This window comes from Brachyistius frenatus, unplaced genomic scaffold (assembly GCF_029030835.1).
Source record: "Brachyistius frenatus isolate BFR_SWC_R1_liver_20210118 unplaced genomic scaffold, ASM2903083v1 Contig_4, whole genome shotgun sequence".
In the NCBI taxonomy this organism is placed as follows: domain Eukaryota; kingdom Metazoa; phylum Chordata; class Actinopteri; family Embiotocidae; genus Brachyistius; species Brachyistius frenatus.
The window spans coordinates 4,238,347-4,265,629 of record NW_027210603.1 but is presented as its reverse complement, the minus strand read 5'-3'; the positions used below and the strand labels follow the sequence as shown (position 1 = coordinate 4,265,629).

At 43.6% G+C, this 27,283-nt stretch overlaps 1 protein-coding gene across 3 annotated transcripts in view; it reads right to left on the bottom strand.

Moving 5' to 3' along the window:
- plxna1b (plexin A1b) overlaps window positions 1-27,283 on the bottom strand; it is a 193,872-nt gene that overhangs the window by 55,414 nt on the left and 111,175 nt on the right. For all 3 annotated transcript variants that reach the window (XM_069711326.1, XM_069711341.1, XM_069711333.1), the window contains exons 8-10: window positions 27,181-27,280; window positions 21,433-21,547; window positions 4,728-4,928 (exon numbers count right to left, since the gene is read on the bottom strand). In XM_069711326.1, the coding sequence (XP_069567427.1) occupies window positions 4,728-4,928; window positions 21,433-21,547; window positions 27,181-27,280 (416 nt within the window). The remainder of the gene's footprint in view (window positions 1-4,727; window positions 4,929-21,432; window positions 21,548-27,180; window positions 27,281-27,283) is intronic.

Below are 27,283 nucleotides of genomic sequence, written 5' to 3'. Positions count from 1 at the left end.
TGCGCTCCTCCTCTTTCCCTCCTCCTCCTCATCCATCTTTCGCACTGCTCCCTCTCTTTTTTCCTGGTTTTGGCCTAAAAACGTCCTTGTCTTTTTGTCCTTCTGTCCTCACCTCGCTCAGCGTCTTTCTATTCCCAGAACAGTCTTTGCCAAATATACTGTATGGTTGCTTTCTTCCTCTGCCATCTTCCTATATGTGTGTGTGTGTGTGTGTGTGTGTGTGTGTGTGTGTGTGTGTGTGTGTGTGTGTGTGTGTGTGTGTGTGTGTGTGAGAGCTCATATGCACGCACACACACGCACATATCCATACCCACACCCACCCACACGAGCATGGTCTCTGCTGCCCGACTTCAATTCATCATCATTTTATCTCCCTTAATTGGATGCCATCAGGACCCCTGATACTTCGCATCACTACTTTAACAAACAGCTGCTCTCTACACACACAGAAGAATAGCACACAGACACACACCCTTTCCCAAACTAGATTTTCTCCTCCTGCCCCCATGTCTGCTCCCCCCCCTCTCCCCTCACTGGTGAAGGAGTGGGAGAAAGAGGGTGATGGAGTGGCCGAGTGGTTTATCAGACAGAAGGTAATGGTGTAAGGCCCACGCTGATATTATCTGTCCTCTCATTCCTGCCCTCCAGGGAGAAACAAGAAAGAAGGATAAAGAGGGAGAGAAGCTCGGGAAACGGAGACACAGGAGCAACAAATGGACAAAAAGCAAACAGCACCGGGAGATAAAGGAACAGAAAGGGAAGAGCTGCGATCTGGGTTCGGGTCTCTTCTCTCAACCTCAGCCTTGAAAAGATGTCCAGCTGTGCTCCGTCGGCCTCAAGAGTGTGCTCAAATGTGTGTGAGAGAAGTGCATGTGCATGTGTTTATTCGCTCCCATGACCCCTCTGGTGCTCTGAGCACAACTTCTCAGCCCACAGCTCAGCATCAATTCGGCCTTTGCACCTTAACCACAGACTCTGATTGGACCACACACACTAGGAAGCTGCCTGGATCGGGTCAGAAAACCGGAAGGCACCAATGTAGACACCAGCTTGTTGTTTTGATGGCTGCTGACCGGAGTTAACTGCTACCATAAGGCTTAGCGGATGGCTCTGTATGTGTCAGTAGTAATGTGGGCTTGTTTGGCACCAAGAAATACGAAGAGGACACTTTTTTTTTCCCTTCTTCTTACAAAATGATCAGTGTTTTCCTCCAATTAACTTGCTACTGGACCTCGGACAGTCTGCCATTTCATCAACTTTCACAGGTTCCAAAAACATTTTGAATAATGTTTGGCTAAGTACCCAACTTCAAAAGTGAGAAATGGAAAAAGTGTGTGCCGAACTGTTCCTTTCACAACATAAACCTTCTGAAGCTTCAACACAGCACAATTCAGAGCTTAGAGCACTTTTTAAAATCTTACCCTCAACATAGGATTCTTCAAAGTCTGCACACCTCCAACATAAAGTGGCCCACTTGTTTCATGTCTCTGCTCGCAAAGGCAAACCTTTTTCCAATACTGCATTCTTTCTCAGGTCTTATGATACACTCGCTGTTCCCCCTCTGGAATCAGTCGGTTTGTACAATAACTTTACACAGAAATACCATAGCACCAATATTTTCTCCCATGAGCAGATATGGATAGTCAATACCCGACACTGTTAGTATGGAGCTGAAGTTACACTATCATATATCATGAGTCATATATAGAGTGGGTTATTGACAGCCTCCTGTTAGGGGATACTATGTAAGAGTATAGAGTTATTATGGTCATAGAAAAAGCAGCGAAGTATGGGAAACTGGAGTTTAAATACGATCTGCCTGGAGATGTCCTGAATGTCCCGTGGATAGTTATCTTCCTTTGGATGGTGTGGTGATATTGTATGAACGAAAAGAGAATGAGTTTTGGCCCCGGGAGAGACTTTTCGAGCTGATTTTCTCTCTCACGGCCTCTCATCTCCTTCTCCCCCTCTGTTCTTTTCCATATCACTCTCCCTCTGACTTTTCTCCATTCATCTCACCTGAAATTGTCTACTACACTCCAATTTCCCTTGTCCGTGTTGCATCTGCTCATCTTCATTTTTTTCTGTTTCCATTGCTTTCTACTATAAGTTTCTTTCTTTCCATTTTTGTCCTCCTTCTCTCCGTTTCTCATGAACGTTTCTACTTTCCCGTTCTTTCCACTCGTATTCCCTCATTCCTTACCGCTTTAATTCTAAACACAGTTCTCTTGTTTCTGCCCTTGTTCTCACCCTTCCTGTGTAAATGTATGTCAGTGTGACAGTAGTTTGAGATGCGTTTAGGCTAAACTGTGGATAAGCACCCCTGTGTTTCTCCCATTGATTAGCAAGCTGAATAAGTCCCACCAAACAGTCTTCGTCTGATGGAACTGCACATCCAAACACACACACACACACACACACACACACACACACACACACACACACACACACACACACACACACACACACACACACACACACACACACACACACACACACACACACACACACACACACACACAGCCGCCCTGGGATCCGTAGCCCACGGCATACTGAAGAATGCACATGTGCACAGGCACTGATTAACCCCTGTCCTCATAGCGGTGTGCCTTTAAACGGAGGCAGCAGTGTGTACACAGCATAACAGATGAAGTCTATTTCTACTGCAGAGTCATGCATGATTCATTGAGTTGGTGCTGAACACTGTCAAAGTAAGAACAAACATGGAAGCAGGCGTGTAAAAAAAGTAGACATATGAAGGTCTATAAATGGATAAACTAATATTTAAGACCCCCATTCTTCTGAAATACTGCTCCACAGCTATAATAAGACTCATCCTAATAATTCATGACACATAATTAAACTCATAATCTCCAGCCTGCATGAATTATGCTTTAATGGCAAGTTCATGCAGCTGGCACCTTTTTCAACCACAGAGTCTAAAAAGGGATGCATGTGGACTCGATGCACGCGCTGCATCGATATCTGGCCATGCAGTCAAGTTGCCAATGCTAATTGCAAAACAAAGGCTAAGCGTTGACAGCCCAAGGCTAATTATTGCTAGCATGTCTGCTTTGTGGACATCAAAGGGAGAAATTCAGCTTTTTGCTGGAGCTAGGCTTTGCTGTTGATTAACACTGGCCCTGCCGCCACAATAAACAGTCAATAAACAGACATCTCTGTGGAGAGACAACCCTATCGCTAGATAATTAGCCCTGCCTTCACAAACAACTGGCAAGCCTGTGCCAACACCTGAAGACTGCCCGTCGACAGAGACAGAATCAAATACTGCACTAGCCGGGCTACCCACAGAGCTATATATACAGCTAAACTGAAATCACTGCTGCTTTGTGCTCTACACGTGTGTCTACTAACATCCCTATGACTCTATACACCTCTGACTATCATCATATTGACAGCTGATGAAGTGCAAAAGCTTATTAACCAGAAATAACACCTGCGTGTTTCTACTTTATCTGAATCCGTTACGTTTTCTTCCATCTATGACGAGTTGCTATGACAGCTGCAACATCATCATGCAAAACAGAATTAACAACACCAGCTCTCATCTCATCTTATATCTTAAGATAGAAACAGGACGAGCAGCAGAAGTAAACTTAGGAGAGACGAGGAAGATGGAGTGAGGAAAGTCGGGAATGGCAGGAAGAGGAAAGTATGACAGACGCAGGGAGGAAGGGAGGCAGAGAGAAAGATGAGCTCTACGGGCGGATAGAGAAAAGGAGAGGGAGAGGTATAGAGTCGAGGTGTAAACATGATCAATCCGCTCCCAACGAGGTTCAGAGACAGACTTCCTCTTCACATTTTCAGCCTCAGTGAAGCACGACGCTAGCTACCTCTTATCTGTCATACTAGTTTGAAGCCGTGCGCACACACACACACACACACACACACACACACACACACACACACACACACACACAGAGCCCTATTTTCAGCACACAGAGCGGCATGGACCCACACACACTAGAAACTTCTGCAAAAATAAAAACCCTCCTTGACAACAATTTAATCCAACACACCCCTATCATCCCTACCAGCCCAGACCACAAATACATTACAAACCACAGAAGCATGAAACAAAACTATAGCTGATTGTTGCACCTTCACACTTGACCATTAATTTAAATGATGTCCGACAAAACCATAATAATATCTAATGATGTATATCACTATACAGTCTAGGAAAAGCCTTATTATATATCTGCATCTCAATTCACAGGTGAACACTTGCTGTCAATATCTATTTGCCAAATACCAGTTCAATGTGACATAACAGCATTTGGTCATTAATCTAGATTGTGACCGAGCCGGTGTCCATGTAGTGGATGTTGATCTATCAGGACTGTGAGGATATTGGTGTCCAGAATGGTCATTAGTTGTAGAGGCCATTATTTAACCCTGGCTGGGTCAATGTCCTCACTGGGATCATGATTTAGTTACCTAGCAGCATTGATTAGATGGAGAGTAATAGTGCTAAATGACGATGCTTTTAGTTTATACAAATTTAAAGTATCATCCGAGCTCCAGTTTACTGTGTATAGGAGTCACGAAGTTTGTGCCTGAGACAATATGGCATCCATAATTGTTTCCCTCACCTACTGTGAGCACCTTTTGTTTTACTATACTGACTCCAGAACGCACCACCAACAGCTGCTGAGTGCTAAAATGACTTCCCAAATCTCTATGTTCCATATCCTCTTACTCACCGCTGTTTTCTGGCACTGGATGGACGTGCTGTTGAAGCGCAGTGCGGGCACGCTGTGCGTCTCCCCCTGGATGTGGAAGACGCATTCGTAGTTCCTCTGTCCCGACTGCGGCTGCGGCAGGTTCTTGGCGGCTAAGGTGATCGGCTTGGTCACCCCGACTGGGATGTATATCTGGGTTGAAGGCAGAATCTGGGGGCAATCCTGTAGAGTTAGAAAAAAAACAGAAAAACACAACTTGTATTCCTGAAGGAAACAGCAACAGTCAAAAGAGAGTGTGATTGCTCAACACGGTCAGAGAAGCGAGCAAACGCGGAGGAATAACAGTAAGATAAGAGAAGGGGTGATGAAATTAATCATTTGTTTGTTGCTAACAGCCGAAAAGCGAGAAAGCCGTGGGTTACATACTGTATTTGACTTCATGACAGATTTGCCATAACACATTCTGCTCTCAAGAGCTGTGCTGTGATGCACTCACTGTTAAAGTGTTGCAGGCTTGTGCAACACTCCCACTGGCCTTGCACCAGATTTAAATGGTGCACAACAACATCTGAACAAGAAAATCTTTTCATTCATAGTTCATAAAATATTATCTCACCAATAAAACTGTTCACATCATAACAGTGCGACATTGTTATGGCAGGAGGAGAGACTCCTGTGTATAACGTCCATGTGTGGAATGGAGTAATGAGCTCATGAACTTTGTGTTTGTTGCCTGTGTGTGTGTGTGTGTGTGTGTGTGTGTGTGTGTGTGTGTGTGTGTGTGTGTGTGTGTGTGTGTGTGTGTGTGTGTGTGTGTGTGTGTGTGTGTGTGTGGGTGTGGGTGTGTGTGGGTGTGTGCACATTTAACTGACATTGTCCAGAGCTGAGAGTCTTGTTTACATCATCTGGAGGCAGCCCATCCACTGGCTCACACCACTGAAGTACACAACCCTGGAGGGTGTTCTTCCATAGATGTGGAGGACAAATAGTTTTTTTCAGTGTGCAGTTGGATTAATTAAATATGTTCGCATGTGTTTACGGTGCACGAATCAGACAGGACAGTATGGAACGTTTTCGAGATGTGCATGTGCTGGAAGAAATGAAGTCATTACGGTGCTCATGCCACAATTTGGCAACGATGCAGATCTCATCAAGACTGAGAACGTGGGAGAGGAGAGGAGAGCAGAGGGGGGTTGCGGGTGACAGATCTTATACAACATGAGTTAAAGCATGGGTGGAGCTCACCCACCTTGTACCGTACTGTTAGAGCCAGAGGGATAACAAGCCAGAACACTCCAGACATATCACACAACCTGGAGACAAAGTTAAGTGACTCAGATAATAAGAGACATGTGCAGGTGGATACAGAAACTGGACTGATCATTCACCTAAAAAGCTATTTCAGCCAGGTATACTACACAATTATAGTGTAGAAGAAGCTACAGCGGATAATCTGAGCTGGTCAGAGCAGCTGAACAGGATAACACACTCATGTTGACCAGTGAAGAAGGGAGAATAGGATAATAAGTGAAAAGGACAGTAAATCACTGACCAGACCCTTGTAAAATATTCACTGCACACGAGGCACCAGCCTCCACTTCACTTCTCATTGTAGCTCTTCCTTTAAGCAGATATCTGGCTCCCTGTCAGTGAGTTTTTCTTCCCCCTGCTCTAGCTGTAGCTTTTGTACATTAGAAGCTACAGTGAGTCCCCCAGGGCCTGAACACAATGCCGGAGTTTGTTCATTAGCCTGCTTAGCCCTGGCCTTGTGTGTCTGATCACACACAAACACATGCACAACACATAATGAGAGAGGGGAATACTATAGTAGGACGACGCAGGCTACAGAAGACCTGATGTATAATCAACTAGGAGGGAGGCGGGTGAAGGGAGGAATGGAGATCAGGGAAAATGGATGGCTTGGGAGGAGGGAGGGAGGTAGGGAATGGTGGAGGGAGTAAAAAGAGAGAGGAAATAAAAGAGAGAGCGAGACATGAAGCATGGTTGAGGAGGAAAGGAGGAAATGAAGGGGATGGAGAGAAAGTGAGGAGGAAGAGTGGAGGCATAGGAAGCTAGTTTAATTGGGAACAGAGCAAAGGGTAAAGATAGCTTTTCATGTAAGGACAGGAAAAGAGAAATGGAAAGACTATAAAAGAAGCAGGATCAAAAGAAAAGATATGAAACAGAAACAGAGGAACCAAAAGTATGAGGGAAAGACCTTTCAGACTGGAAATGTAAAAAGGCAAGGAGATATGCCTGAATGCTTCATCCACACCATGTGCCCGAGCTCCCCGACAATGTCCTACTTAATTAACTGCCTGGAGTCTCAGACAACATGGAGGGAGCCAGAGATGGAGAGAGAGAGAGGAGAGAGAGGCGAGAGAGAGAGAGAGAGAGAGAGAGAGAGAGAGAGAAAGGGGCAGAGAAAAAAGAAGAAAGATTGATTTGCACTCGTGGTTTTTGAAGTCATGTGTCAGTGGAAAAAAAATTGTTCGTGTCAAAAGCTGTGGGCTTGCATCGTCCGAAGTGCCACGAGAGAGGAAAAAAGGAAATGTTTCAGCATCCTGCTGTTAAAGCTAACTGGTAGAAGTCAGTGTGTCAGAAACTAGCATAGCCTGTAGCACAAGCTGCAGCTAACTAATCTTTAATTCATCCCTCAATTTACTTTGTGTCAGCTCGGCTGCCTGCTCACGTTTTCTCTGGTAGTCATCTTTCCTTATGGTATCCTTTTTTTTCCATTCTGTCCTCTGTATTAACCCACATTTTAAACACGAAAAAAATAGTGGGTCAAATATGATGTCACATATATTTTATGAGTCCGATTCAGGCACATTACAGTTAGCCTACCAGAAAATGAAAAAAAAAAAAAAAATGTTTTCAGGAATTATAACAAATATTATGTTTGAAAGGTTGCTGCGTTCTATATAATATTAGTCTGCAGTTTACATCAAAGAATTTATAGTCTGTCTGTAATTGTAATGGAAGCCAATGGCAAGATAACCAGTGGTGGGATTCATAAACAATGTGTTGCAAGAGGAGAGAAATCGTACCAACTTCGGTTTCCCAAATAAAATAACATACTGCTTTAGAAACAGAATGGAAAAGGGTTAAGGGGAAATGATGGAGGCAGTAAGGAGGGGAAAAAAAGAGGATATTGAGAAAGAGAGTGAGAAGGATAAAAGGAAAAGAGAGAAAGTATTCTGTCAGTATTTGTGACAGGTGCTGAAACAGTTCAAAGCCCGCATTAGGGCTACAAAGTGCAGAGTACATTGAAACAATATTTCACTTGGGGGATTTGTTTGAAACTGCAAGAGATCTTTTTTTCCTTTATATTTCCTCCCTTCTCCTGACTTCTCTGCTTTCAATTCATCTGTGAAGACGGATGCTGCGGTTTTCTTGGCCAGATGTGACACTCCATCCGGCTGATTTCCGGAGGACCGACCGGGTGAGGAAGAGAGACGGGTGTTTGTACAGTTTTTAAATGCGTATGTGTACGTGCTGTGGGTAGGGCGTGTGAAAAAAAAATGCCCCACAATTATTTGTGAATATTAGATGATCTGTTTGAGTGTGATATCCGATAGGGAATCGTTAAATGACCGAATTATACTTCAAGCGTTTCTTTGCACACAAACGTTCCAGACTCAGGCCGTTGTTCGCACAGAACATCCGCACGCTTCATCATGAGGATCACTTAATCTTGCTGTAGTGAAACTGGTAAGAATTTTTTTTAGTAAAGTTGTGTGTGACCGTGAAGTGGAAAACATGCTTGAAGGAATGCATCCCACAGATGGTTCCCCGCACGACAACACAGCACAAAAACATCTGCTCAATTTGGAGATTTTGATGACTGTTGTTGCATTCTGACATCTTCATAAGTATTTTTAACACCAACAGATGTGTATACTGTAGCAGAATAATTCCTTTGGCAAATATGAACGTTAACAAACATTAGGAGTGTTGTTTTTAAGTATGAGAATATACGTTAAAAAGTGTGTTTGTGATGGCGGACGTCCAAGACCCCAACTTCTGTCAAAGGAGCCGGAGGCCTTCCTTACCTCCCCGTATTTGTTTTCCCTCACAGGCTGCTGTTGGCTTTGCTGCCTCAGGCTACTGCTGCAGTTCCCTTACTTTAATACTAAAGGCTTTTATAATTCAAATATTCATATATTACTTCACTGATTACCACTTTTGAAGATTTTCTGCATGTATAATAAAAGGAAGTGGCCTAATGTTATTTGCGGGAGTTACATATTATATAAACTAATTTATTTATTTTTCATGTCTCTGTATGCCCTAGAGACAAAAATAAGACAAAACTATCACCCAAACAAAAGTCTTCTTCCAATTATAGTATGCTTGACCAAATTTTTTTTGCCATCTTCCTGCAGATGGCTTCGTGCCAGTTTTGATCGAAAGTCATCGTGAGCTTTCTCAAAGGACAGGAGCTGCCGTTTTAGGTTTAACTCGATCAAATATATTCCTTCTTTCATTTTCAATGTGATCTGATATTTACCACACCAAATAAACAAGCACGAGAAAAAAATGATTAAAACCAGTGATGAGACCATCTCTACTTACAGGTGAGTAAAACACATTTTAACATCCGCCAAGAGCAGATAATGAGACATTCGGCAGGAAATTGTGCAGGTGTGTGTGTGTGTGCTCATGCAGATATGTAGAAGGTGAGAGATTAAAATCGAGACATGGAGTTGGGTGCGGTGGAGGGAGAGAGAGAGAGAGAGAGAGAGAGAGAGAAAGATAGAGGGAGTGTGGAGTGGGAGGATGAAGGCAGAAGTGCGGGATGCTACATAAATAACTAAATGTATTAAAAAGCCAAAAGAGTTCTGAAGGCTTTGACACAGTCTGACAAGATATAAATTAATAAAGCTCCAAAAACACTGCGCATATGTAATGAGGCGGATGTCTGGTCTTCTTTTTTTTGGGCCCCCTCTCCTCCGCCATCTCCCCCAACCCCCTCCCCCTCCAGTCCATCCATAATTAATTAGGTGACTCTGTGATGTGGGGACTATAGATCAGGGAGGAGAAAAAATAACACGCTAAATAATGAAGTAAAGCGATATGGGGAGCCCAGGGGAGGGATGAGATAGCATGGATGGCCACAGAGGAGCTGGGGGGCGGGTACAGTGGTACAAATTAGGGGGACAGTGTTTGTGTGTGTGTGTGTGTGTGTGTGTGTGTGTGTGTGTGTGTGTGTGTGTGTGTGTGTGTGTGTGTGTGTGTGTGTGTGTGTGTGTGTGTGTGTGTATCACAGAAGGCTGACAATGGGACATATGATGAGTGCTGAACACTCCCCCACCGCCTGTCGACATGGCCCCCAGGCTTCCAGAGGTCTCACAAAGGAGCAGTCTGCAGCCTTAAATTAAGAGTCCCATTTATGCCCCGGTCCAGTCCACTGTGCATTCAGTGTAGCATCGGGTGGATGTTTTTATCCAAAGTAACATGCCTGACATGGTGGGTCACACGTTTTGGCTGTGTGAAAGTTACACATCTGACTACATTTAAAGGTTAGAGCTGAAACATCTAACCGAGATGAGTGTCACGATGCTGGGTGATAAAACCAAAACCATTATCACATAATCAATTCAGCTAAGTTTGTAGCAGGGTTGTTTTCTATAAACATTAATAGGGTGGCTAATAAAATGTTTTTTATGTTGTTGACAGGTTGCCACAGATAAACATCCCTTATAACATATTTTATATATAGAAATGTTTTTAAAGTGAAAATGTTTTGGGTGAACTGTTTTACAGTACTAGACTGTGATTTGCTCAGTGCATTTCAAACTGTGCGATCAACTTTTTTTCATCTAATCTAACAGAAAAAATTGTTTGGGAAATATATATGACTGGAAGAATTTGTGATGACATGAATCAGCTCTGTGCATAATATGAATTTTATTTTTGGAAGTCTGCCTTTTTTTTTTTTTCTTTCCTGTATTGATACAGTAGAAGCCATGTAATACCATGACATGGCATATACCATATTGCCAATTCGAGGACCACATATTGTTTTGGAACAACTCTGTGTGTGTCTTTGAGTGTGTGTGTGTGTGTGTGTGTGTGTGTGTGTGTGTGTGTGTGTGTGTGTGTGTGTGTGTGTGTGTGTGTGTGTGTGTGTGTGTGTGTGTGTGTGTGTGTGTGTGTGAAATAGACTAGCTACAGGAATGAGAAGAATAAGACAACAAAAAAATCCACCCATTAAATCACTGGTAACACAAACAGAGATCAGAGAGAGTGCACATGTGCTGGTGTCTGTGAAATTTTGGCAAAAATCTACAGGCTTTTTGCACACACAGTGAAACAGTCACTATATTTAGAAAACATTACACAAGGGTGCAACTATTATCAAAAAATGAATATCTACAGAGGCTGCTGGGCATGGTTCATATACAGAAGCATGTACAGTATGTGTGTGCGCACATGATGATGGTGCAGGCTCATTAGCCGGCAAAAAAAACCTGAAAGATTTCCTGTGACCAAGCAGACACTTTCTGTGTGTGTGTGTGTGTGTGGGGGGGGTGGTGGGGGGGGGTGGTGGTGGTGGAACAACTTAATAAGGCAGCAACATGTAGAACAGTGCAGGAACTAGGGAAGAAAAGGCACTCTGATCCTTGAAAGGGACTGTGAGATTGTCTGCCCACACCCTGCTTTCCTAGTAGGGTAGTGATGCACGGAGGCAGAGGTGGAAGGAGAGAGGGGGGGGAAGTATGAGCAGAACATAAAGGAGAGTTTGAATTAAAGCGAGATGCCGGGGAAACGTGTGACATCAATGTTATTCAGTGTGGATTATCAAAGTGTCACATAGCAGCAGGTTGACTGAATCTACCTACATACATGTTCCTCTTATTCTGCAGATGCACACATACAGACGCTGCGCTTTGATGTGCCACCCAGGCACACATACATGTTGATTCCATCTCCTAATCCCTTTTCCTTGATTTACAAGCAAGCTGCCAAACCTACACATTTATCCCCTTGACACACATGGTGCAGCAAGCTATAAGACAATAAAAAGCAGGAATGTGTGAATATCTTTTGAGAAAGCGTCTCTTTTTTTTTTATATATCCTTATGGATTTTCATAGAGTAGGGGGGGAGGGGTGGGGGCGCCTGGCACCCCGTTATCATTCTAACCCAGATATGTCAGCAGCAATCAAACCTTTTCAGCTTTTCAAAGACAAGCCTTGATTTCGGGGGTAGATACGTTCTCCTGTCTGCTGCCTATGGCTCTTCTCTGCAGACAGCGCCATATTTCAGCAGTGCGATAGATTAGGATTGTGATTTTTGCTTTCATAAAGAAGTGGACCAGCAGACCGAAACGATCTGAACTCGCACGTAATATACAGTTTTGCTTCATTCTCATCCTTTAAACTTTTATGACCAGGTATTACAGATGTTGGTCATCAAGAATCCAACATTCAAACTTTTACTGATAATTTGCAACGAAACAGTGTACCAGCCGTTAACCAACTCAATATTTTTCGGCAGTATTTCAAAGGCAAAATGTTCAGAAACTTCATGAACAACCCCAACAAAACTGTTAATAGGGAACACATAAGGAAAGAAAATACTAAGTAGTTTCAGTTATTGAAGTCAGTTTCTTTTTTTTGGCTGCTGTCTATAAAATAAACTGAACATCAATTTGAAAACCATCAAGATAAATAAATTGAGTTAAAAGAAAAGGTAAGAGCACAACCTTGCTTCAGTCTGTGGTAGTAACAACTCCATGTAACAGCAACTAGGAGGCAAAGATATATATGGATAAATGAATTCATTAGTTTCCTCTCTAGATCTATGAGGTGCTTTCCATTTTAAATTAATGTTAAGCCCTTACTTGGAGGGAATTATCAACCTCTTAAATTGAAACCCAGTGATCTTCTGGCCATCTCCATGTCTCTGAAGCTTAAATGGATCACTGACCATCTTGGCTTTCCATAGGAGTGCGACGGTGTCAGTAAAATGGAGGCTGGAATAAAAATCAGTGATGGCCACTTTACTGAAACAGCATGGTGAAAAGCCCAACATGACAGACTCAGTTAGCTGGTCTTGTGAGATTGGACGACGCAGCACGCTACAGGATTTTTTTTTTCCTCCTGCATCTCTTTCTCTACGCCTCTCTGTGCCAGCAGGCGGTTGCCGTTTCTCAATCATAGCCGCTCTCCTTCTCTGATCTGCCTGCACTTCGGAGTTTGTTTTTCCTCCAGCTCACTTTGCTGTGTTCGTCCTCTGTGTCCGGCTATCGACATCTCTTTCTCTCAGTGACTTTTCATTTACTTCTTCCCCTCTGACACGCATGAGGGTTGATGGTGAAAATACAATATTCATCTGTGTTCACCATTAGGCCGGCCGGCTCCCTGTGAGGGCTGCGGAAATGAAGATTTAATACAGCCTGAATAATTAAACCACTGGGACCTTTGAGTGACACATACACACAGACTTGCACAAACACTCAACCACACGTGAATGTAGCCTGTGCATCTATCACGTCCCTGTATTCCTGTGTGTGCCCATGTGTCCATTTGTGTGAATCTTTACTTCACGTTAGCTCTTCATTAAGCTCTCGCTGACATTGTATTCAGTGTTGCAGCCAGTATGTTGCTATAAACTGGAGTTACACCTGCTGCATCGGTGGGCCTTGCCAGGTGGCAGTGGATTAAACTGAATGAATAACCTCGTGCTGATGTTACACCTAAAATCTGCAATTGTCAGTACTGAGCTCCACTGCTTCACATTTTTCTCAATGTCATATAAGGGTTAACAATTTTCAGCCAATTAAGAGAGAGAGAGAGAGAGAGAGAGAGAGAGAGAGAGAGAGCGTCCTTCAAATCTGCATTAAGGTAACACTTAATGAATGCTGCATTTACTAAACTCCTCCCTCTTCCATGAATATAACTCCGCAGTGCTGGTGGACTTGTCTACTAAGCATACTTCTTAGGGTACGACAGACTGCTCTCTCCACAGTGTCTCCCAGCCAGAGCGACCCACCCTCCCTGCCTTCTGTTGGTACGACGCAAAGCAACGATGCAGAGCAGGAGAAAGTGTGGCAGTTATAGGCAGTAAAAACATAAGAAAGAGATGAGACAGAGAGAGGAAAAAAAAATAAGCTTTGGGACAGTGAAACTAAAAATAGCCACAGAGGGAGGGGGGGGGGGTGTGATGGGGAGAGAGATGAAACATCTTCATGTAACAGACCGTGCACATTTGTTTGAGAACACACAACAATGACATCCAAGGCCAAGAGTCAAATCTCCTTTTTCCTTTCCTGATATAAACTGTGTGTGTGTGTGTGTGTGTGTGTGTGTGTGTGTGTGTGTGTGTGTGTGTGTGTGTGTGTGTGTGTGTGTGTGTGTGTGTGTGTGTGTGTGTGTGTGTGTGTGTGTGGAAAGCTCACACACACACACAACGCTATAACGATAACAAGGTGGCTGAATTTCATTACCAGCACTCAAACAACACTTACACCTCTTCAATTCGCCACATTGTTCTCTATTAACAAATTACAGGGACGTATGAGAGAGTCTGCCAAAACACCTGATACATCCCACGCTGATTTCCCCGAGGAGGAAATGCAATGATTGACTCTTGGCCAAGAATCAAGGAAGTTTCCTCGGGAAGTTCACATAAATGAGGAGTGTCAGAGACTCAGGCGGTTTGAGAAGCAAAACCAGCTTCACCAAACCAAACCAAGGGTTAAACGCTGGCCGGTCACGGTCTGACTTACATCCATCTGGCAAAGTAGGCATGTGGTTACTTCACCCTGTCGCTTCCACTTCCTCTCCATGTTGCCTCTCTCTCTCTCTCTCTCTCTCTCCCTCCCCCTCCAACTATGGAGAACATTTGGAAAATAAATGGCATCATTCTGAATGTACTCTGCTGCTTGTTACTGCCAGAGCTTCTCTTCTTGCCTCCCTGCCCATGTCTGTTTCCTTCTTTTTTTTCTTTTTTTTTTCTTCCCTTCCCTTTCTGTTTACATCTGGTCTCAATTACAGTACCTCTGTCCGTCTTTAGTTTGTCTCTGGTGAAATATGCGCACCACCAGAAGGGCTGCTTTGTTTTGGAGAACTGCGTGAGGGATATTACATCCCACCTTCACCGATGTTCTCATTTATTTATTCCCTCTACACAACATTGTTTATATTTTATTAAATATGGCTTAGGCACGTCTCCTCTTCATGCCGAGTAGAAACACGTGTGGGTGTGTGTTTATATGAGTTCTGCTATGAGATACACTGGCACTGAGTGGAGAGACGAATTAAACGGACTTATAAAGAAAGTGAGCAAACAAGGGAAAGTGATCGAGATTAAAAAGGGAAGTTATGTATGGCAACGGATGAAGGAAAAGAAAAACACAGAGAGAAAGAAAGAAAAGAATGAAGTCTGTGGATGGTGGGCAGAAACAGGCAACAACATTTTAGAAGCAGGATTTGGGTGAAGGCACTGCGTGGGAATGGAACGGAGGAAAAAATAAAGGATAGTGATGAGGGCTGAAGACAGATATTACAAATAGATAGAGACAGGAGGGAAGGGGGGAGGAAAAAAAGGAAACGGTGGATATCATTCAACCGCTCGCCCACTCCGCCCTCCTCCTCACCCGCATGCCCCCTGCAGCCCTGTGCTGCTGGTTGTGCTTTGTCCTGATAAGAACCAGTGACAGTCGTACACAAACACACATGTATATCTGTGCACAAAGCGAGGACCCTCAAGCAGCCTTGGCCTGCAGACGGTGGGATGTCCTTTTCTACTTTTCTAGAGTGTGTGTGTGTGTGTGTGTGTGTGTGTGTGTGTGTGTGTGTGTGTGTGTGTGTGTGTGTGTGTGTGTGTGTGTGTGTGTGTGTGTGTGTGTGTGTGTGTGTGTGTGTGTGTGTGTGTGTTCTGCTCAGTGTATGAGTACCAGCCAGGGTAAACACAGTGTGCCAGAATGTCACAGTCCGGGGCTTTCACACCTCCATCACAAATAACCCTGTCAGCCACAGATTGCATGTGTGTGCGTGCGTGTGTTTGTAAGAGTGTGTGTGTGTGTGTGTGTGTGTGTGTGTGTGTGTGTGTGTGTGTGTGTGTGTGTGTGTGTGTGTGTGTGTGTGTGTGTGTGTGTGTGTGTGTGTGTGTGTGTGTGTGTGTGTGTGTGTGTGTGTGAGGGAGAGGGAAAGGGAAAGAAACACTGAACATTTGTTTCCATGGCTGGTTAAGAATGTGTGGGTAGGCTGTATGCTATAAGTGCATTCGCTTGGTTAAGAGTGTGCGAGAAGAAGACGGTGCTTGGGAAAACACATCAGTGTATTGTTGCACTTTGTTCAGAGTGCAGCATATATGAAGCCTGGAGTGTTGAGAGTGTGTGTCTGAGACTAACAATGCATTTGAGCAAGTGACACTGACCATGGGTGGATGTGTCTGCGAGCACAACTGAAGAGATGTTTTGATTATTATTAAAGGAATAGTTTACCATTTTTTTCAAACACATACACACACATTCCTGCGAAGATTTAGTTGAGAACATGAAACCACTGTCATATCGGTACAGTAAATATGTAACAGGAGCCAGCAGGTGATAAATGTTTTGCTCAAATTAGTAACTCGGTCTCTTGGTTGTCTGCCAACAGCTGCCATCCAAGAAACGGTCATGAACACAAAGCTCCATTTTAATTTTTTTAGTAAAGATCAGAGAAATTAAGTCATGGTAACCAGTGACCTTTTTAAAAATGTGTCCTAATAGTAAGTTGTGGTTTTCCTGTTTTAAGTCTGTATGCTAAACTAAGCTAAGATAAGCTAAGGGTTGGTTTATGCCATAAAAGATCAAGTGGTCATGTCTCCCCTTGAAAAGCTTTCGCAGGGCTGCACACAGCTGTACACACAAAAAGTGCCAGAAATAGTTTTGTAACAGAGAAAAAAGCGCTTCAGGGAGAAGTTCAAACCCTGCGCACTTTCTCACATCTGCACAGCTTCTGGTGGGGGTGAATGTTGGATTGTCAGTTTGGGAAAGTTACACAAATTTGGCGGACAAAAGGTTTGGAGAGGATGGTGGGGTTCTGAAGCTATCAGCCGTCCAACAAGCCCTCTGAAAGAGCTTTAATCAACTTCTGGCTCCATCTACTTATTTACCAGGCAGATATAAGAGCAGTATCAATCTCATCATCAAACTCTCACCAAGAAAACAAATAAGGACATTTCTGAAAATGTTTAACTATTGTTTTAAGGGAAGTCATACATAAGGAGAAAGGAGAAAGGAGAAAGGAGAAAGAAGAAAGCAGGCAGAGGAGCGAGAAAGGAGAAGCGTTAAAGTCTTTAACCCTTTATGCATCCATGTAGAGAGGGAGAAGAATAAGTAGGAGTGGAAGGTGTTCAGTTTATAAAAGAGTGAAAAATGTAGCACCAGAGCCACACATTCCACGTTTCGCAGAGGTGGAGGACACACTAATAATAAATGTACTGTGTGACTAATTAAATGTACAAAAACAGAACATGAGTGGATGCTGTATTAAATTCAAAATAAGTGTTGCAAGACAGCATAATATTTACAATGTCTGCATCCTGACAGAAATGAGAACATTTAGAAAAAAGACGAGTAATATAAAATTCCCATCACTCTTACACTTTCCCACAGTCTGGACCTCAACCCAAAACAAACAAGATGAGGGCTGTTCAAAAAGTAATGGCATGAAACATGTCCACTGTATGTAAAGTTAAATGACCAACAACAACAAAAAAGTGACAAAGAGACAAAGAGAGAGAGAGAGAGAGAGAAGTGGGAGGGGAAAGAGACAGCCGGAGAGTTTCGGGAAAAAAAGCCGCTCTATGCCCACAAATCTCAATCAAGTTAACTGCTGCCTTGATTGCTGGAGTGAGACTGAACCCTGCTTTGCAGCAAAACAAACATGTAAGCATGTCTTAACATAGCTGAGCCCAGCCACCCTGAACCTTGCCTGGCACTCATCAAGGCTTTAGCTGAGAATAACAGCTTCTCTCCAGGGGTGTAGAAGGAGAAAGGAGGAGAGGAGGAAAGGAAAGACAGGTGGAAAGCGAAGGAAGAAACAGCAATCAAGTTCCTAAATTAAGGAAAGCTGAAAGGAAGAAAGGTAAAAAAAAAATTCCCCTAATTGAAGAAGGAAATAATTCAACAAGGTGACTTTCCTCCTTCCTTCTTTCACTTTAGTCTTCCTCTCTCTCCTGCTTTTTTGTTTCTGTAATAAAGTAACTCCTACTCCTCTCCTGCAATTTTCCGCCCGGTCGCTCCTTAATTCGAGAATTTGTTTGTTGTGCCATTGGAGGCATTGTTGATTCATGCATATTTGATTTGGAAATGTCACTCATTATTTGTATTTTCTCCCCATTTACTCTGTCTATCCATTTCTTGCTGTCTCTTTCCTCCCTCCTCTGACACAGTCTGCTCACAAAAATGAACAACACGTTTTACTCTTTGGTTGGCTTGTTTAATAAAAATTTTTTTGTTGGATTTTCATTCTTTTAACGTTTCTATTTCTTGCCCGACAATCCCCCCAAAAAGTATTCCAAACAATCTAATTTGGTGGAACAAATTACAGATGGGCGATAGCTATCTCTCTAGTTGGTTGTGAGAGAAGAACACAAAATAAAAAAGGGAGGAGAAAAAAAAAGTCCTCATCGGCAACACACCGATCCTCCGAATTGCCATGGTAACACAAGATTTAGATGCTGTCAGATGAGAGGATGAAGAAAAAAAGAGGAAAGGGATTAAGGTTGGAAAGAAGAAATGTTTGATGTTCCACTGTCAAATTATTTTTTTTATATATATTTTGGAATAATGACACTGATGTTTATTGATTTTTATTGAGCTGCAACGCTGGTAAAGAAATGGAAGAATGAGAATGAAGCAGAAGAAAAGGGAAGGTGGATCATGTTTATATGAAAAAAGGAGCTTCACACTATCAAAGTTCATCTGTCAGTCTTAGTCTTTTGACCGGCTGGTCCTGTCTTCCTGCTCTTCTCTACGGTCCAGTCAGTACAACACCACTCAGAGTCAGGCAGGAGGAAGCAGCCACCTCCCAACCCCGTGTGAACACGTCTATCTGACCTGAAAATGAGTCCCATCCAATTCCATCTACTGTGTTCATCTGCAGGAGAGAGTGGAGAGGTCTGAGTGAAATGTCTGCAATCAGAAGAGCTGATTTCACTCCTATGTTAAACACTGCTATTTGTATTCAGGATGAAGCCGGAGCACGGCAAGAAGAGGTCTAAATTAAGGGTGCAAGCATATGTGAACGCAAATAGACTCCCTGATGGCATGCCGACCGATCCCCACTTTACCAGCAGCTGAAGAGGGAGAAACCACCAGGTGTTGCAAACAGAGGCCCATTTCTGTCCTCTTTCTCCTTTCTTTAACAATATATATTTGACACACCGAGTGAGTGAGGTGACGGAAAGGATGGGTGAGAAAAAGATGGGGTGACTGAGCATCAAAGTGGTGAGGGATGAGGTAGAGAGAGATGGGCCCCGGAGAGGAGAAGGATAAGCCTAGCCTACAGGAAGAGCTGTACTTGTTGGGGCATTGAGAGCGCGACTAATGGATATGGCAGCTAAGAGAAGGATGATGAATGACTCTGTGCATGTGTGTGCATGTGTGTGTGTGTGTGTGTGTGTGTGTGTGTGTGTGTGCGCGCGCGTGTATGTGTGTGTGTGCCACTGTAAGAATGTTTACACTCTTGTGCATGAACGACAGAAAGCGCACTGGTTGTGTGTTGTGTGGGGCGTGTACAGTATGTGACAGTGCAGATGATGGATTCTCTCGTGGAGCATGTGGTCGGTGGTTTCTTGGGCAGACGAGGTGACAGGAGAGGTCTCTCTGTCCACATGCCACTGTCAGCCGGTCTGTCTGTCCCTTCTCGCTTCCTGCTGCCTCTCACTCCAACACTCCCTTAATCTCTTCATCTCCATCATTGCCTTTGTCTCTTTGTGTGTCCTCAGTCTGTTTTGCCCTCAAAACATATTGCTGCAAAAATATATACGATATAAACTCTGTTACGATAGAGTGAAATAAAAGAAGTAACATCCGTACATAAGCTGTATTTTCAAAATATTCTCCATCTAATTGGTCCAAAATCGGTAGTTTCACAGAACCCACATGACTTATCAATAATGTGGTTTATTTTCTTGAGTCATTGATGAGCTCTTTGGTCTATTAAATGTCAGAAAACGACCAGAAATCCACGTTAAAATTTCCTAGAGCTCAAGATAATGTCTTTAATCAGCTTATTTTGTCCAACCAGCAATCAAAACCCAAAGACGTTAAGTTCCCCGTATAAAGCATGAAAATGGAAAACAGCAAAGCTCAATTGACAATCTAAAACCCTTACATTTTTGTTTTAAATCAGTTGCAATCAATTCTCTGTCAATCAACTTACAAACTGTTGATTAATGCCGCTGGAATGTGGACAACTGTAGACCTGACTGGAGTACTTACATGCTGCACCTCAAACGACCCTCTGCTGTCATTCATCAATATAACTACTCAGCTCGTGTTTACTTGCATCCTGCTTTTCTCAGTTTTGTCTTTCAGCCCTGCAGGCCTTTCCTGTTTATCCATCCGTTGGCCCTCTGGCCTCGCTCCACTCAGATTGCGCTAGCCAGCGCTCTCCCCATGCCTTGCAGATGGTTGCACTAATCCGCTAACGTTAGCTCCGTGAGCCGTGAAGGCTGGGCCTGCGTCTTGCTTTTTTGGACGAGCACGCAGGCTGTGCTTTAGCATGCTAGTGTTTGGGATTCTGCACAGCTCCGGTTGAGGGAAGAGATAAAGAGGAAAGTAATTGGATAAAGGATGACCAATTAATAAAGGCCGGTGATTCAGGCTGGCCAACAAGGGAGGGCTTTAATCTGCATAGAGATAACGTGGCGAGTCAGACCACAAACACAAGGAGATAGGGAGGAATTGTGTGTGCATGGCTGTGTATTTGTGCATTTATGTGTGAGAGGTGTCTGTCAGATAAAGCACAGGCATGACTGTCAGTCACTTGGGAGTGTAGTGGATTTACATCCATAAGTCCACTGAGAAGATATGGCTTTCAGGGCGTTTTCTGTGTCTGGTAATATATGCAGGGCTGTGTTTGGTGTGTAGGACAGAAAGAAAGAAGAGAGAAAACCACGGTGGAAACACAACACAGCTCTTTGTCCATCACTAATATCCTTGTATATGCTTCAGCAGTTGACAAACACTTGATATGCCTTGCATGTAGCCGGCTGCAGCCGCCACTCGGAGCGATTGATATTAGCTTTTATGCTAATGCAGCATTTGGCTATGTTAGAACAAGGCAGAATTTCCATGGACAGTCATTCATTCTGGCCTGCTTATGGCCTGATGGGCCACAACAGAATTATTGCTGCACAGTACACAAGCTGTTGTCACTGTGCCAGGAGCCCCTATTACACACACAGACAGCAGACACACGCATCAGGACGATGCGAGGAAACCCTGAGGCGAAAGCCACAGAAAGTGCGAGTGTAAAGGTATGCTTGCGGCCGAATACTATTTGTGCCTATGTTTTTATAATATGTGTTTGCATATGGGAGAGTCAGTCGGAGTATATGTGAAAAACAGCAGCTATATTATGATGGCAGATTTCTCAAAAGTATAGATAACAAAAAATACATTCAGCAGAAGGTGCACTTTTAGAGCGATCTCACGTTTATGTCAATGGAATGACACATAAAACTGCATTCGGCTGTAAAAATGACTGTAATCTTACCTCAGAGATGTTGACACGTCCCTCCTGGAAAGAGCAGTCGTTGGCGTTCTGGGTGCACATGTGGCGGTACTTGCACCAGTGGCAAGGGAAGGAGCCATTCACACAGGAAAGGCAGCTAAAATAAAGAGAGATCAGAGGAGACAGTAAGGAAGTTGGCAGAGTCGCCTGTTTTGTGACTTCAGTCTGTGACAGCATTGCATCACATCTGTCTTTGACAAAGCAGTCTCAGAGAAAGCAGGGCAGAAGGAGGTGGTGTCAAATTGATCGAGTTTTATTAGAAAATGTATAAACTGGTGAGTAGAGGTCTGCATATTCTTTTGTTCAGTCTCCACCATCATGTCTTCATGAAGCAAGTGCATTATGAGGGCATAATCTTCTTATGGTAGTTTGTCAACGCTGTGTTTGCATGTCTGAAAGAGTATAGTGAGGAAGAGAAAATAGCAGAGGGAAAATAAAATCTAATAATAAGCACTGAAACATGATACACATATGATTTATGCAGAAATAATGTTGGGAAAAACTACACTGACTGATATAATGATATCTATAATGATGTGAAGACATCTAAACCATCATATTTTTTATATATCCTCTTAATTATTTTCCTCATAATTCCTCCCCTTATCTGCTGTCTAAATGTCTCCACTCGATTTGGAATCATCTTTGTTTCTCTCACCTTTCATCACCTCCATCCTATCTATCAACTGTCTAAACTTCTTTCACCCCCTCACTTTCATCATTCAACACTCCCCTCTTGCATGTAACTGTCCGATTGCTTGCTGCTTCTATATGTTCAATGATCTCCCTCAGAATTGGCTGACTTTCTGCATACATTTCTTCCTCTTTCTATACCTCCGTTGTTTCATTCTGTCTCTCCATTCAGCTGGAAGCCTCTCTCTCTGTCCCTCCATCTCTTTCCATCCTTTTTCATTTGCTCTCGCCCTGTTCTTTGTCTAAAGCTCTCTTTCATCCGGGGGCCTAAGAGCGCTCCACCATTTTAAATTCACCTGCTTTAGCCGAGGCGAGGTGCAGATAGACTGGCTGAAAGAAAAAAGACAGGTGGGGGGAAGAAGAGGTTGAAAGAGAAAGAGATCAAAAGCAGGTGGATTTCCCTTAGAGAGGAGCAGACACCAGGTATCGTGAGCGAGAGGGGGGTTGGGGGGTGGTGTCTCACGGGACCGGGAGGAAACATTAGGTTGGAAGTTAGGGAGTGATTATGAGTATATGTGTGTATTCACATCTAAAGGGACCCAGTGGAGGAAGGCCAGACAGGTTTAAGTGCACAGTTTACCAACACAGCTTCATGTTATTGGTGCTCTCTCAGCTCTCAGGAGATGCTAAGCTTGATAACTCTTTTATGTGCGCAGTGATTTCGAATGTAACCATTATGAGTTAACAAATACAATTGTTTCATTTTATTACAAAGCTCACTGCAGCCTTTTGTCTTCAACATGTAGTTCAGTTTCAGAATCTGTTATTGAACTTTGTGTGAACATATGGTTTATAGGAGATACTACATTTAATACAGTCAAGGTAATAAAAAAAAAGAAGAAAAGCCGGTAGGCTGATTTGTATTCAATCACATCTGAAAAACGAAGATTTTCACATCTGTTGGAGCGGCAATGAGCATGCTCCCGACAAGCTTTCGGTTGTGTTTTAACCCTGTGCGAAATGCCAGCTACCCTTCCCCTCATTCACATGAAAAATGAGGGCTTTAACTCTTGAGCTCTGAGATGGAGCGCGTATATGAATCCATCAAACCCCGACGTGGATTCATTTGGATCAATTAGGGCCGCTCGTTTGTTAGGTGCACACTTTAAGCGATCGTTTCCAGCCCAGACCCCTCCTTTTGAGCGCGATCAGAGGCTGGAGCTTAATTCAATCCCACCGCCGCTTTAATTGACCAATTTAGCATTGTGCTGACAGAAGCTGTCCATTTAGAATGAAAGATGTGCAGCTAAGGAAATAACAGGGCTCTTAATACCACACAAGAGCAAATAGGAGATTTGTCAATGTTGCCAACAAATGGAGAGAAAGCGATTAGGCTACGCTGGGTTAGCATGCAGTGCTCAGGCTCAAAGAGAAGAACTGGGATTTTAACTCAATGTTTTTTCCCAAGGGAGCTGTGAAGAAACAGAAAAAGGGTTGTCAATGCTGAACAAAAGAGCAGATGACATTACTGATGAAAGACAAATGGACACGAAGGAAGTTAGCCGGGCTCATTGTGTACCGTGCTGCTGTTTGGTCGCTCGGTAACAATCGCTATTTTGAATGTCAAAGAGTCTTTTTTGGGGGGTTTGCGGCCCACCAGTGGAACAGTGCTCATCAAAATACAGTACATCACCAACTTAACACAGCAGGAAACCAGAACCAGACAGTGATCGGTACAATGTATGGCTAGGAGCTCACAGCCGTCCACACACATGTCACCCAGCCTCGATAATAATTTTTTTTTTATTTGGGCTTTTATCTTTTATTCATGTAAAATCAAGCTTGTTAGTGTACCAGTGACTTTGAAATAACGAGCAAAATATCAGCAGGTAACCATGACCAACTTTCTCAGACTTTTATGATCACGCCCTTTGAAAGAAAAGACAGTGCCATTATGTGTGCCACCCATGGCCACAAGTAGGTCTTGTCTGACAACCCCCTACTGCTCACTCTTTGGTTCCTTGAAGTAACCAGGGCCCCCTGTCACGGGGTGCCTTAGGATCTCAGAGGCTCTTTTAGCCTGGGTGCACACCCTTTAAAAAAAAAAAAAAAGAAAGCCCACCCAGGGCCATTTGAGGACGTTCGATTCTCGTGTCCAGAGGTGGGCTCCTTTCTACAGACCCCCCAGGTCCTCCTTATTGCCCCTTCCTGTCACTCCCCTTCGCCTGTAGCCACTCAGAGGCTTTAACGGTTGGAGACACGCTCCCCGTATGGCCACGCTCATAATGCTAATTTAATCCGTCCATATTCAGATGCTAATTGAGATACACTGGCTTCGGAGTAGCAGCATTTTTTTTTCAAAGCCAAACACAATAGACAGTGATTTCATCCTCTTTCCTCTCCTTGGTCAGTTTGGAGGGCTTAATACAATCCCCTCTCCTAGTGAGGTGAGTTTGACACTCTTGCACTTGGCAAAATGAGTTATTTATTGGCTACTATTCATTTCAAAGGAGAGGAGGTGAATAATTTAACGGTCCTCTAGAATAGTCTATCCTATCATTACTGGATCCCTTTAAAATTTGAGAAGGGTTGATAAAACACCTAGGGACTAGTATTCATGCACATCATTCTATTAATGCATGTCTGAGTGTTTAGTTTACAGGAAAATGGAGCAATTTGCATCCACTATCCATTGTATGATTCTTGCAAATGTTTTTTAACTGAACTCTTCCAGCATTTTTCTTTCAATTCACAAATCTGGTCTAATTCTTCCTGTGACATTCAATAGACTTTTTCTCCCAATTATTCCAAGAGCATCCTCAATCACACAACAAATGACCCAGTCACTGCAAATTAACCACAGCCAGAGAAGGTGTTTCATACGGTCTCATGCAGACATTTAAACCCCAATTCATTTCCAGACTGTACTCTCTATCTTTATTAAATGGGGGGCTGTGCAATGAAAAAAAAAAAAAAAAAAAAGCGTATGGAAATATTTAATTAAGGAGCAATCATGGCCGTGGGTGATTTTCTATTTCAATCTCAGCAACCCTTAAACTGAAACAGTGGGAATTCTAATTAGATTAATACCGCTATGCAAATTTATGGCATTTTTGAAAAGGCAAGGGCCACGACGTAATCAGTTGAGTAAATAAGCAGGAGGGGCGTGTGTTTTTAGGGATTGGGATAGTAAACTATTAAGAGACATGGAGGAGCGACTCCAATGTCAAACTTGTTCCTGCCTTCCAAAAGGCAGCATTGAAACTGCCTAAAACATCCAGACAGTGGGAAGGAGACTGAAAAAACAGATGCTTGGAAATGTGTTTCTGAATGTTTCAAGAATGTCTGCTTCCTTCACAGTGTCAAAGCCGGCACTATTTTAAGTCCAAGTCCATTAGGGGAAAAACTAAGCTCTGTAAAGAATGACCAAGCATTCTGGAAATGGGGCCTTGCATGTGGATGTACGGGCTTGAAGTCATTACGCCAATAACATTACCAGTCTGATCTCATCAGACGCCACACAGTGACGCCTGGGGGGCACAGCGGGTATGCGGGACGGAGTGCCAGCTCCAAATGGGATTCTTATCTCAGCATCTATGTTCGCCATCAAAGTCGCTGCAGAAGACACAACGTGTCCTATCTGTAACTTCATTAAACATGACCATTACATCACTCGGAGGTCGCATTAGATCAGCACAGGGAGGGGATTTAATCAGAGTTCATTGGGCTAATATCTTCAAATGGGCGACTCTCCTGTCTGCGTCACATCTTTGACATTTCTTACACTTGTTCTGTTAGAGCACCAACATGTTTTTAATGTGACATCACGTTATATTTGTACCCACAGGATTTACATGTGACACGAGATGAACGCTAGAAGGTAACAGGCATTAAGAACTAGAGTAAACATCACAGGGTCCTTGTGGGAGATGAATTAACCGTGAGTTGACATTGTAAAACACCACACCCTTAACCAGCTGAGCTAATCATCGTTGTTGTGGCAGGGGATTTGTGTACAAGAGCAGGGAAACGGGGGGGAGTTAGGTTAAAGGTCACAGTCACGGATTAGGCGTCCAAGACATCCAGTGAGCTGTCAGCGACAGAGTGGAGAGAGGTGTGGCATGTGTACATGTATGTCTGTGTGTGTTTGCGGACAATCCTCGAAGGAGGCTCATCCAACATCCAGAGGGAAGCCAGGATGGAGCCCTGCGGTACCCCAGGGGCCTCCGAGCCATCTGCTGCCCCGAGGCTAATACCCCAGCAGATGTTTCAGCCTCCCTGGATCAGCCACGGATGGAGAGGACGGAGAGGACGGGGGTTGGAGGGTTGGGGGTGGGGAGGTGTTATCGTGAGGGGCGGAGGAGTTGGAGGATTCTTCGGGCTCATGGTAGGACTGACATAGGGGTGTGGCTCTATGGGTGGTACAGATTTTAGGCAGAAGGTGGATTAGGAGAGGCAGTGAACTGCAGTTGGGCAGAGACCTGAGGGCAGCTGGAATGTGAAGGCGACGTCATTCACATTGTCACGGTATTAAAGTATCTGTCGTCTTAGTTGTGTAAATAAGTGCCAGAGTGACTAAGTGCTCAGAAAGATGGAAGTGTTTGTTTTATTAAGCGGTGGAAAACGCATTAAATGAGGTTAGAGTGTGTGATTGGGAGGCATTCTAGCAGACCGCTGTGTAATGAATTCATCGAGGAAGTATCATTAGTGTGTGTGTGTTGTGAGTTCTGATCAAAAAGAGTAGTTACCATCTCATATCCCAGTCGGTTCTCATATGCAGCACATTTGATTTTTCACTCTGACTGTAACACGAGCCTCCTTTGGTGGTCCGATGGGGGCGGGATAGATGTGTGTGTGTGTGTGTGTGTGTGTGTGTGTGTGTGTGTGTGTGTGTGTGTGTGTGTGCGTGCGTGCGTGCGTGCGTGCGTGCGTGCGTGCGTGTGAACTGTATCTATCATGGACAGAAACATGAGACAGCCCAAAGGGAGACGGGGCGAATATGGTGTCTCTTGAAAGAACAAGGACTAAAACAAGATTTTTAAAAAAGCACGATTGTCAAATTAGTAAAAAAAAAAAAATTCAATCTTTGTAACTTACGACTGGTGGACGCTGCAGTTGTAGAAGACAAAGTCGACGCTGGCAAACTTCTTGCCCGTCTCCTTGGACTTGAGGTAGAGCTTCACCACCCGCTTGTCACCTG